Genomic DNA, 13715 nt, shown 5'->3' on the forward strand with positions numbered 1-13715 from the left:
GTTCGCCGGTTCGCCAGGCGAAGAAGAAGCCGATAGTCCCGTACGCGAACGCTCCGATTCTCGCGACCGAAGAATGAAGCAAGGAAGAGGATAATGAGAGAAAAAGAAGCACACCACGGAATAGAGCGAAGGAGGGAAGGAAGAAATCGCGTTTTCAATGGCGGTCTCCCTAAGGGAGACTGGCTGGCGAACGAGAAGGCCGAATGGAGCGCGATGGAAAAAAGAAAAAGACGATCCAGAAACGACGGCTGTTCGTGCTCTGTTCCGCTTCGTCTCGACGGTTTCTGATGCTCCTGCCACGTCCAACAAGCCTTCGCAATTTACACAGTCACCTTCTACTTTCCAGCCTCCTTTCCTACAGCATATCTTCTCTGCTAACTTTAGTTAGACGCTCGACGTCGTCTCCGGTTTCCTCGTTCTCTTCTCCGCCTCTCGGTATGGTCTATTTCCCTTCCGCTTTTCGTGCGTACCGGTACCAGGTCCACGTACGACACACGTAAACCAATTAGATGCGCGATAGACGTTCGTTCCGGCGACGTTGCGCCGCGATTTATTATGCAATTTATATCGTGCTCGTGAATACAGATAAGGCCTATATCGCTCGCGGTTCCCGGCCTACCGTAAATATCGTTACATTGAACACTCGCGAACACGAAGTTGCACGACTCGCCAGGTCCAGGTCTATATGGATCGTCAGGAATCCCCACGAACGAGGACAGAGTTATCGTCGTAATCGGACCGAGGTAGCTTTTAAAATTTCCACAGGCCATTACTGTCCGGTTCTAGCTTGATTTTTATCGTCCTCGATCTTTATGGTTCAAACTTTTACTACCCGTTTTCTGGTACCGTGATCGAACTGGAGTTTTTCTTTTTTTTTTCCTGAAGCTTTTATTCAGATCCCTTAAGCCTTCTTAGGCGGATAAGTCCTCCGTTAAGTCTATCTTGCTGCCGTTACTTTTCCGAAAAGACACAAAAACTCCAATTAACAGCAGTGTAACAGAAGAGAAATATTCTCAAAAAATTCTGTCATAAATATCGTGGTCGATCAGGAGATCGATATCTTCTTTTCATATCGAGCAACCGCGCCTCTGCTGTTCGAAGCCGCAAACCATGACGTATCGACACCTGTACGCGCTCGTTGCGGCCATTCATCGTGAATAGAGAAGTTCCTTTCGCGACGGTGAGAGCAACAGACGCACGACGGAAGCGTATTTCACAACGAATGAACCGTCCACCGCGCATTTTACCCCATTCCACCGATTCGTTTCCGGCCGGTGCTGTCGAATTCGATGAAAGCGGCATGGTCGAACGGCCCCGCACGCATGGCCGACAGATTCGCGTTGCGTTCGCAAGCGTGACTTGTGATTTGTTTATCTCCATTCCCGAGAGATTTAATTTCTTTAATTTCTCGCCGCGATCGTGCTTCGACTTTTGATTCGTTGATACTTCAATAGCGATTATTCAACGACCACGATGAAAACAGAGTATTATTCTTCGCGAATTATTGTTCATGAATTATTAAAATATTCTAGTTAGTTAATTTTGCAGTGTATGAATATAACGATGAGGATATAAATTTTGCAATTTTATTACTTTCTCGATGCAGAAACTCTTTATCTGAAGTATACATGTAGTAATGGATTGCGTGAAAGATGGTAAGTCTTCATAGCTCCATTAACGATCTACAAAATAACGACCTCATTGTGTCTCTCCCAATAAATTAATGTTCATGAAGAATATTAGAGCTATTGCGATAAAATAACCGTAGTAATAAATTGCTTGTAGTCATGTCCTAAGGCAAGATTGATATCTCGATAAACAATTTCTCAGTTCTTTTTTTTTATCATCAAAATTACCAAAAAGTCATTATTCCAAGAGATACCTGTACGAAGCACCTATAATACCAAAGTGGAAAGAGCACGCAACCAGAGTAGCGAAGAGACGAAATCCCTAGACGGTAGTTGGGGTGGAAACGTATAAAATAGGTGGACGATCACGGCGTAGCGGAAGGGGTGGGAGCCACCGTAAAAGAATCTGAAGGAATGCAAGAACGATCTCGGGGAAAGTCAGAGCTACGATGGTTTCAAGGGCGACGACGAGTTTTTGCTCGATTTGCTCCGGAGCAGAGAAGATTGCGTGGCATGACGGTAAGAGCGCCTTCGGGAACGAGCAGCTCGCGTAGAAAAGAAGCCTCCAGTTCGGATCGAGGTTATATACCGCGTAGACGAGGCGAGCATGCGTCCCCTGTGGTGACGGCTGGAAATCTTTTTGATCTCGGTTGTACAACGAAAAGCCAGTTAGTTTGCGGTTCTTCCGAGAATTTGAACCCTATGATCCTTGGCACTGATCCCTCTCGTCGTGTCCCCGAATCTTCGTAAGGGCTGATGCCGAGGCTTTGAAACGTTCCTTCTGGAAGACGAGAAGAGAGGTCGGAGGATAGGACGAGACAATGACAAGGAGATCGACGGAGGAGAGGACGAACGCAAGAGTATTCCTCCTTGACGATAAGCTCCTCCGTTCACAAAGGGACCACGAAGGCTAATAAAAATCGGCTGTTTGCTTAGCCAACGCTATTACCTGCCCCCTCTGATACCACGATAAAACGGCCTGTCGCCGGAATTGATGCTGCTTGTACGTACCGTGCTTGATTGCGTTCGCTGTTAGAAACGTGTGTTATAGTTAATTGGTTGGACGTTGGGGCTGTCGGATCGATCGTCTCGATAGAGCGTCTTCGAATCGAATCTCCGAAAACTTTTGGAAACCATTTATCTTCCCTGCCACGATGGACTCGTAACTTGTATGTGCATTTCCAGTTTTAACAAATGTGATCGTGTCAGTGGTGTTTCCTCGCAGAACTAATGAATTTCAGGAACTTTTGTATAACGTGTATGGTATATTCATAATAATATCCTGATAAATGTTGCTAGAGTGACGGTATTCGATTTTTGATCTAGGTGTGAACGTAATAATTGTCAAAATATATCGCTGCAAAATCTTACAGGAGCAAGATGGATCGTTTAAAGTGTTCGACGGTTTGCTGCGAGACACGAAATCCAGGATCTACGATCTACCGGCGCATTCATCCCCCTTTTTCCGCCATTCCATCCATCATCGACCGTAACACCGTCAACGCAAAAGGGTCCCGAATCAATTTAGCTCCATCAAGCATCCACGGAGGAATTCGTCGAGCGCTCGAATCTCACAGAGCGAATTCAACCGCATTCCAGCTCGGTTTCCCGCGTTTCCCAATCGCGGCCCTCGCGCGGAGGGTTACAAATGACCGTCTAACGAGAGTAGACGCGCGGCCGCTCTTAACGAGGTGACGTCACAACAATAACAAACAATTGCAGCCTTTCGCAGGACCGCACCCTAACGAGACCAAAGCTAGCACAACCCGCATCGCGTTCCATCGACGAAACGAGGCTTGTGCCTGGCATCTGTTCGTGGACGAGGGAACGGTTGAATTAGTCGTAAGTCAGTCAGTCACGGCTTGTTAGCGTCGTTAACCCTGACCCTGGGTCACGCTACACGCACGACAACGTCCCGTTGCATTTTCAATTGGAAGGAAAGCTTCGAGCTTCGGTGAAATTTCACGTTAGTCCAAGTGCATATAAACTGTGTCTTCGAGCGATTGTCTCGCTTTGTCTCGAAGTCTAATCCTAACGCCGTCCACGCGGAAGCGCTTCTGAAGGCCGCTCGATCGAGTTCAAACAGGGGAGTTTCGACGTTCACTCGAATATTCATAATCGAATTAGGAGACTGAGCCTCTGAATGGAACGCTGATGCTCTCCAGAGACAGTCGGGGGAGCAGGGGCTTAGGGCGCGTCGTTGAAATGTAGTCGTGTATTGGTACAAACGTCGCGAACGCTTCAGGGGCAAGGAATGTCGTTCGATTAACGAGACTATGTATGTGCGATGCAATTTAGGGGATTTGGAAGTAAATTGACGCCGTTTTCATGCTAATTCGCTCTGTTGACGTTATAGCCGGTTACGTTTAATTATATGCGGACTAGAGATAATTATGAAAAGTCTGAAGTAACTTTATAGTACGTTGATCATTTTATTTCTGCGAATAGACTTTCAACATTCGAGCGCATTAAATATTTCGTGCAAATTCAACGTTGACTACGAAATGATGGAAATGCATTAGCCTATGAATATAGCCCGAAAACGCAGCAATCATCCCTCGCAATCGTTAATCACTAAACTCTCGGATCTCCATGGTGCGAGCGCGATAAATCTGGCAATGGTCGTTTCAACCGATGTACGCGCACGTATGTACACGTGTAAAGAAGGAAACTTGGCATGGCGTCTGGTGATTCGACGGTTCTCTCGATTTCGTAAAATCGAGACAGTAATTCAAACGCCTAAAGGGCCGTGATCGTAAATCCTGTCCGGCGCGCGACAAAGTGTCGCCGTGCGGTTTCGTATCTCCTGCGATTGTAGCGTACGTGTACGTGGCACGGAACCAGGACACGATATATTCCATTTAATCAGTTCCACCGACCGAAATCCTGATATCCGTGGAATGCACCTGACTCCGCCCCTTCTTCGTCCTTCGCTCTCTCTCTCTCTCTCTCTCCCTCACTTAACCAAGAGAAACAAACGAGAGTGCACAGAGGCGACAAGAGAAAGGGCCGTACGATGCTTTCGTCGAAATTTTGCGAAAGAGAAGGGGATGTCCATTGGTATGAAGTCGAGAAAGTAGGAGGAAAGGACGAGATAAATTCGCAGGTTTACGGCACCCTTAAAGTTGCGGGAATCTCTTTAACGACTTGGCAGCCTGCCACCGTGTTGGCCTCCGCAGGAGAGCTGAACAGCATTGATGGTTCTGCGCGCCAGACCGGCCCGGGTTATCATTCATTTTCTCTCGACCGGGCCACGGATTCTGTTAATGACAGCGCTGCGAAATTACTGCGGAACTTCGCGTCCACCATGTGCAACCGGACACAAAAGAAGCCCGTAGACCAGTCACAGGGACGCTATGTTTCCGATCGTCATTTAAGGCAGACGATCGCCTAACTGCGAGTTCGAAGAACTTTATCTCGAGGAACTTTGCTCGTGGGTGGTGTCTGAGGAATTTAAGGATACTGGAATAGTGATAATCCCGGCTGCACTCGGTTGTTGTAGGTTTTCAACCTTTGTGAATCATAATGACTAGATATTGTAGGTCCATTTGAACTTTTGGAATCCATTTGAACACTTAGGAATATTTTGAATATCTTAAAATTTTATAACTACGAAGTGTTCTTATTCTGTTTCTCAATCTTGCAACCATTCGTATACACTTTTCGTGAATCATGGCGACGCTGTAGGTCCACTCAAATTTTTTGAATCTCAATATTCCGAATATTCTGAAACTGTAACTTTAAAATATCTTTCTCGAATTTATCAAATTATATCTATCAAATTAGAAACTCTTGGTATACAGTCCTAATATTTAATATTAGGTTAGGGGTTTATATTAGATTATCCATGTGTGGACTGTTCACGTCAGTATCGCCGTGTTTAGGATCATCCGTATTAGGTCCCCTAGAGCCCAGCTCCGTCACTAACCCCCGTGCATCCGGTGAGTTTAAAGTTCGGTCCCACGAGTTTGAGGTCTCCACATCGAATCTGATCAGTCGAAAATCGTCGCCGTCAAATCCTATCGTGGTATCAAAGTCCAACGGTATTTCTTGGTATTCTATCCATCCGACAAAGTGGATCATCTTCTTTCAAGACCAGAACGCGTCCAAATATTTCAACAGCGTAAACGTTAAACTCTGTCCTGCGTTTATTCGGTTTCCAAAGCCCGAAGCCGATTTTCTTAACCCCTTCCCTCGCCCATCACGATCTCTAATGTCTGTTCTGCCTCTTCAACCCCGCGTTTCCAATGTTTTCACCGTCTGAGACGCATCCTCTCGAGAGTGGTTTATTTTACTGTTACTGCCAAGTCCCCCAGGTTCTCTGATCATTACCGTCAAAGCGTCACCGCAGGCTGAGTAACGCGAGATTCCAAGTTCTGGAGAACGAGGAGGATCGAAAAGAGGCTGAATTGCGTCGGAGAGAAAGTTCAGTCGGATCTACGAGTGCCTCGATAACGGGATCCTGGGAACGCGAGTCATTTTCCACGTGTTCTTCGTCTAGCTCGCAGTGACGATCATTCTTTTCCCTCCGTTACAACGCTAGTTTCCCCTCTTTTTATCTTTTCCTTGCTTGTTTGTTGCTGCCTGTGTTTCGACACGAATTGACCATTTTGTTACGTGGATTCTTCGCTGATACCGTTATCGCCAAAGTCTCTCGTAAATCGTACGTCGTTTGGGATCCTTGATCTCAGCTGATTCTTTTCCCCTCTTTCGGTCAGATGACAGCATAGATTGAAAGCTTCGAGGTTAGAAAGGGACATTTTGTAATCTGTATGTCTTTGTTTATTGTGTTCTTTGCTCTTTTCTAGGATGGGGATCTCTGACAGATATATTTATAGTATATTTCGATAAATGTTTTTGTTATAACATAGACTCAGAGGAACGAAGTTACACGTAACTCTCAAGCTAAACTGTAATTTTGGGAGATATGGTATCCACGAGGGATGTGTATCTACGCCTACAATTAGCCCTTATGAACATCCTGGTTGTATATTCAGGTAACAAACACGCTGGTGACATGTAATATGTTTTGGCCCAGCTCAACGATTTAGTTTCCCCTATATGAGAGGAAGATAACAGAAAGCTTGTTATCCAAGCATGCTTTTTCCAGACTATAATTTGGAACAATAAATGTAATAACGAAAACTGAAATTCCTGAGATACTACGATAATACGAACAAGGCGCATCTTTACGTCGAAAAGGTACTTTTATACGTAGAAGAGGGAACCAGAGAATACCTCAAATTCGCCGCCAGCGGGATAGCCAGAAAATAAGTGCACGGAGAAGATGGCAAAGCGAAGCATTAGCACGAAGGAAGCGAATTCCTCTTCAAGTTTTCCTCTGGTTATGAATGAGCACAGGGAAGTTGGCTTTGTGCTTCCCGGAATCGGGCTCGTTACAACGGTAACCAAGTCTGCGGAGAATCGCGTCACGTACAACCACTCGTTTACACAGCGCTTCAGTCATGCGTCACACATCTTTCCTAGATCCTCTGTTTTCGCGTGCTTTGTCTCACTACGATCAGTTCGCATCCGATTCGAGAGATTTGGAGACGTAGAACAACACGAGGATATTATCGACTCGCGCCACGTCTCGCCTGTGTGTTCCAGTTCCCTGATTTTCCTCCATAATCCGTCCGATTCTCGAGCGTGCATTAGAGCGGCTCTCCTGGAAAAGCGTCGTATCGATGAAGGCCAGGGATACTAGAGAGAGGATCAAACGTAGATGTTTCTACTGATAGACGTCCAACGATCGATAGCAGTTTCGTATGGGTTGTTTGGCGAAAGGATATATTCGTGAGGGGATAGAGCAATAGGGGTTTGTCACAAATTTATGTTTCTCGCCATTCGATTGGACATGTTTTATAGGATCTGTAGGTTATGGAAGGAAATATGGACGTCTTACGATTGTGAATACATATATTGTATCATGCGTATTTGTTGAAGTTGGTTTGAAATCAACGAACGTACGAGCGAAGCATGAATCTGGATCGTTTGAATGAAAGTATAGTCATAATTAGCGATCTCGTAGACCTCACACTAAACGCGTAATATATGCAATAACGATAATTCCATGTCAAAACCAGATGTTTTTTTAATTATTATTCATCTATTTTGCATAAGAAGTGCCGCGTAGATTCCAACAGATGTGACATTCAAGTCGAAACAATCCAGTTCTTTGATGGAAGTTCTATGAAACTTAACGTCACGTGCACGTGGAATTATATTAGCAGTCTTTTCAATGCGGAGGAACGAACGTTGTTTACCTTATGCATAGTAATGACCTCGGTGTTGGATTCACATCAGGAGGATCGCTGTTTAATCATCAAACGAACGCGTTTTCATCCGGCAAATACACAACGGTGTATGCCTCGTAAATCCAACGGCGACGGCTTATGGGGTTATCACTGTTATCGGTAAAAGCGTAATGGAGCATTTCGTGATTCGGTCGCTTATGTTTCTGTCCAATGGAAAATCATTATGGTAACGATTGTGTAATCCACCAATCTATAGATCTTGCAGTATATTCTGGAATTATTATACAGTATTTTGAATCAGATAGAGTTAATGATATCTTTCTTCAATTCCTTTTCGTCCTGCAATTGCTTACGACGGGGTTATCGTGAACATCGGCGTACCTTCTCGTATTTCACGGTCACGTATGCCTCAGACCATTGTCTGACTGCAAACCTCAGCGTCACGTATGAAAGTGTCACGTTGTGGATAATGTTGAATAAAACTTTTTAAACATACCTGTTTAACTTGGAATGCAGTAAAGTTTCGTAAGAAGATGGTCTGAATATTTGCTTAAAGTTTTATTGATTTTCATTGATATCTACTTTTGGTCGAATTCGATCGATCAGCATGAAACAGCGTTATAATGGCCCAATGTCGATTAGTGGCAAGTCAAGTAACCGGGAGAAGGAACGATTCCGGAGTTGGTGATAAAATTCTTTTCCCAAGTTATATTAACGCCGTTACTCGCTTCCGCGAACTTCCTGGACGAACTTTAATCGTGAATAATGAAGGAGTCTGAGAATGATTATTTTTCTTGCCGAAGGGAGCAACGATATTAGACGGAGCCCTGTAACTTCGTCCTGTCGCCATTTTTCCCGCTTTCCGAAAAATCCCTACACGTCAACTTGACAAACTTCCATCTGGTTTAATTTCAACCCGAAGCAACGTGAATGCCATCCGGGCGATTAGTCTCCGAGCAAACTAGCCATCTTCTTAAATCTTCCTGAACTTTATTGAACTGTGCTGTTACCTTGCTACAATTTAGGTACAGGTTCAGAACATACTCTTCTCTATCTCGTCTATAATTCTTAATCTTAATACAGGTATCAAATAAATGGTAACAAAACTTCATTAATACTGGATATTTCTCATCAGATTAAGAGATAATAACGAGTTGCTTTAACCGATTAACCGCGAGAACGTTTCTTGCAATTGACGAGCGTCGATTCGATGCTAATTTCGCCGAATGTCATTCGACTGCGATAATTCCATCGAACGTAACGAGATCAAGAGTCGGCTGGCCGGTAATTGTAACGGGACTACTATTTGTAATTCATCGGTTCCGCGTGTCAAATTTTACAATGCAGGCTTCTCATTATATTTACAACATGCGCGCGCAAGAGTAGCTCACCTCTTGCCCGTCAATTCGCTCCAGCAATTTATGGTCACGGCTCTCTCGGTATATACATGCAGATTCATAGAACGATTATTACCGTTGGCCATCAAAATGCAACGACGATGTTGCAACCGCGACCTGCGTGCCGTCTCTCCGCTTTAATTAGCGTTACAATGATCGGGAAATCCCCGGTATCATAGTGATCGGTCGGTACAGCGTGGATAATTACAGCGCGCCAACCTTCCCGCCCTTGTATCGTGACTGCAATTTCTGAATTTCCTCTGTGGCTCACGCTGCAAGGAAGAAAAACCGGTAATGGACGTTGTTCGCTGATTAATCGAATTTCCTGATTTTCGTGTGCCACCAGGAACGAGAATTTCATTCGTCCGCGCGTGTCAAGCATTTCGAATGGTCAATCGGTGGTCGTAAATAGTCAGAGGGTCTCACAACGAAAATTACACTTTGCCAATTTTTGTCATGTCCGGTATTCTTAATACATTACAGATCTAACACATTATAGATTCTTTTTATCTGTTAAATAACTAAATAAATAATTCATTGTTACGAGTCTTTGGTAAAATTATTCGAAATACGTAGAAGATAAAAAAGTGATAATCTGTGTATTATTAAGGAATTCGACAGTAATTGATCGCTCTAATAGTTTGACTATCAAGTTATCAAAACTCGAGGAGATTCCACGGTGTAAATTGTCGGAAAGAGTAGGGTCTGGTTCGATGCAGCTGGGATAAAATAGCTTCCAATCCCCGTTCTCCCGCGTCTTTGTTACCATTATCGGCTGGCCCTAAAGTGGGCTTATAGAAAAGAGGAATTATTGCACGGCGGTGATGGAGATAAGTGGTTTCATCCGTGAAACCGTCGGACAAAACCGTCGCTGCTAACCGTTAGCTGCGGTAATAAATTGGCAGAGAATGCCCGAAGGAAGACGCGGTCTGGTACACGGGGAACGGTTAGCAGTTATCGCGGCGCAGCCTGTGGCAAGTAAGGAGAGTAAAACGTCTCGCTTCGTGTCGACCGCATAATTCAACCGCTGTTGGAAGATCGCGTTGCCAATAATTAATACCCCTCGCCCGGTAATAGAGCAGCGTGAAAATCTCGCGACAGCGAAATACTCGGTGCCGTTTCCTTGCGTCTTCCTGGAATCGTCTTGAGCACGAGACTCGACTTCGAGGGTGGCTGAATAATTCTAGCGGAGAGAACACAACCACGCTGACAGCGGTTGTAATGAAAATTCACCTTGAAGATCAACGAAACTTTTATTAAAACCACCGAGCTTCAATATACAAAGGACATTCATCTTGAGCGTTGATAGAGTCCATCTATTTTGGTCTATTCTTCATTAGATCTTGAGCGTTTCTATTAAAATTTCCCGCCATCGAGGTCGCATGAAACATCTATCGCGACCTCGAGAATTCTTGGGAAATTTATTAAAATATTAAAACGGAAATGGAAGGGGGAGAGATCCATTAAAGTAACCGGACAAGCAAGACCTGAGGGGACAGAGGATTCGCGCAGAAGCAAGTCATCGGCGACGTAATCTCATTGCGGAGCATAGCTCGCGCACAATTCCTCATGCAGACCGAAGTAGCATAACTTTGCACTTCGTCTCCGAGGAATTGTAGGAAACTGGCACAGCCTACGGGGGAAGGAGAGAGAGAGAAAGCAGGCGGAGGGAGGGAAGTTCGGTAACTCGCGAGTAGCTGTTTCGACGACGATGAAGACGTCGATGTGTTTTCGCGTACACGACCGCTTGGCTGCTGCAGATAATTTCGCCGCTGTCTCGAGAAGTTCGCATCGCCGCAGGTGCTTGCTTCGCGATCGGATCGAAAGGTTTCGCCAGACTTCCGATACGTCCACGACGCTCGAAAGATAGTTCGCATCGCACCTTCCACGATTTCGAGCCGTGCGGTTTGTCACGCCCTTCGTTAGAACCGCGTTCCTTTATACACCGAATTTTAGGGAAAATTCGCTGTTGTTGTCTGGCTGTTAATAATAATAACTTTATAATCTTTCTTTTTATTCAACATCGCGTAAGGTTATTCGTAATCTTCAACGTGTAATGAATTTCAGCCTTTATAATCATTATGCAAGAAAAAGACTGTAGTAATAACCACAACTTTTTAATTTAGTTTGAAACATACACAGAAATTAATGATCGTCATAAGTAAATAAAGTAAATATATATAGAAATATAGGCAGCCGAGGATTTGATTTCACAGTTATGTGCCACTATAGTAGATTAATCAAAGCTTTCGAGTATTTCAAAGTAACTAACTCCTGATGTATTATTCCAGACATGCTACGAGATGGAGAGGTACCTGAAGGACGAGCCGAAGCTGCAGTCGTACAAAAAGTTGCCCACAGAGTTAGATACGGCACCCTGGAACCTCTTCAGGGCGCCGCCTATCTCGTGGACAGCGTCCACCGGCACCACCAACGCACAATTCGAATCGCCAATCAAAATGGAGGTGAGTATCCGCATCGAAGACATAAAATGCCTCCACATAGGATCGTCCGCCAAGTTCCACTCGCTTCGAGTATGTCTGGAGCCACGTGTCAAAGTCGTTTCTTTCTTCTTAACCTCGGTGTTCGCGTGACACAGGTGACGACGTCGTCGGAAGACAGGGAAACGCTCTGTCTGGACGATATAAAGTTCAGTCCAGGCGATCACAACCACAACGGCCGCGATAGGGATCTCCTGGACCGGCACCTTGATTCCTTGTCGATGTCGTCATCGAGTTCGGCGTGTTCGGCACTGTCCTGGGATAGTTCGCCCTCCGTTTCGTGCACGGCGTTTATTCTCAAGAAAGAACCCAGCGAGGACCTCGAAGAGGACGAGGAACACGAGGTGCGTCCCAGCCGGATATGCATGCGAATCTTTCGAGTTTTCTGTTCGCAATGATGTGTTCTTTTATCTTGAATTTATGATGTATGTATGTAGGCTATAGTTACAATGGATGCGTTTTCTGGCGACTCAACGTTCTATTAAATACCTTAAAATATCAATTACGCAAAGATCCCAGAAGAAAGATACGATAGGTCACTGTTTTTGTTTTTCGTATAAGAGCAAGCTTAGAATTCATTATCTTCTCTAATTAATCACATATTACTAAGGCTTTGGATCGAATAGATAGTTCCTCGTTTTAACTATATTGTTAACTATATATTAAGTTCTACTTATGTATATTTCTTCGCCTGTATTCTTCGTATACACAGATTTTTGTTGCACTGGCTACCTCATTCCTCGGTTGCTTCATTCATCAGAACGACAGTTCGTCAGAACATGCAGCCATCGTAACCACAGCATTATATGTCGCTTCTTTTGTTTTTCTTTTGTTCCATCTGCCAACGAGTTTCGACCATCGAGTTTTGAGCGAGGCGATTAATACGGCGCGAATGCCACGAAAGGAACGATCAAACGAAATTAATTATCGCGGCTGGTGCGTATGCCGCGACAAGAACACCTGCGTTTACAGGTTCAGTTGTATCGCCCCCACCCTTTTTCGTGCGGTATCGTTCCGACGTATCGCGCGCACAATGCCCGTCAAATTCCAATTACCGTCAAACACCGGCTGTTATACAAATAACGATTCTTCCTATTTTCTACCGGCTATGTGAACCTGTGCAATTCGTGCACACGTGCATGCGGCACGCGTTTACGTACGCACAGCTATGTGTAATCCGTTTACGGGGTCATTTGGCACTGATCGATTCAATTCGAATCGCCAATCAAAATGGAGGTGAGTATCCGCATCGAAGACATAAAATGCCTCCACATAGGATCGTCCGCCAAGTTCCACTCGCTTCGAGTATGTCTGGAGCCACGTGTCAAAGTCGTTTCTTTCTTCTTAACCTCGGTGTTCGCGTGACACAGGTGACGACGTCGTCGGAAGACAGGGAAACGCTCTGTCTGGACGATATAAAGTTCAGTCCAGGCGATCACAACCACAACGGCCGCGATAGGGATCTCCTGGACCGGCACCTTGATTCCTTGTCGATGTCGTCATCGAGTTCGGCGTGTTCGGCACTGTCCTGGGATAGTTCGCCCTCCGTTTCGTGCACGGCGTTTATTCTCAAGAAAGAACCCAGCGAGGACCTCGAAGAGGACGAGGAACACGAGGTGCGTCCCAGCCGGATATGCATGCGAATCTTTCGAGTTTTCTGTTCGCAATGATGTGTTCTTTTATCTTGAATTTATGATGTATGTATGTAGGCTATAGTTACAATGGATGCGTTTTCTGGCGACTCAACGTTCTATTAAATACCTTAAAATATCAATTACGCAAAGATCCCAGAAGAAAGATACGATAGGTCACTGTTTTTGTTTTTCGTATAAGAGCAAGCTTAGAATTCATTATCTTCTCTAATTAATCACATATTACTAAGGCTTTGGATCGAATAGATAGTTCCTCGTTTTAACTATATTGTTAACTATA

The 13715-nt window shown here is 44.8% G+C and overlaps 1 protein-coding gene across 2 annotated transcripts in view; it reads left to right on the top strand.

Annotated features, from left to right (window-relative positions):
• LOC100748084 (Krueppel-like factor 6) overlaps positions 1-13715 on the top strand; it is a 281466-nt gene that overhangs the window by 242407 nt on the left and 25344 nt on the right. For both annotated transcript variants that reach the window (XM_003486999.4, XM_012381883.3), the window contains exons 2-3: positions 11574-11747; positions 11882-12127. In XM_003486999.4, the coding sequence (XP_003487047.1) occupies positions 11574-11747; positions 11882-12127 (420 nt within the window). The remainder of the gene's footprint in view (positions 1-11573; positions 11748-11881; positions 12128-13715) is intronic.

This window comes from Bombus impatiens, unplaced genomic scaffold, assembly GCF_000188095.3.
Source record: "Bombus impatiens unplaced genomic scaffold, BIMP_2.2 scf_0136, whole genome shotgun sequence".
Lineage (NCBI taxonomy): Eukaryota > Metazoa > Arthropoda > Insecta > Hymenoptera > Apidae > Bombus > Bombus impatiens.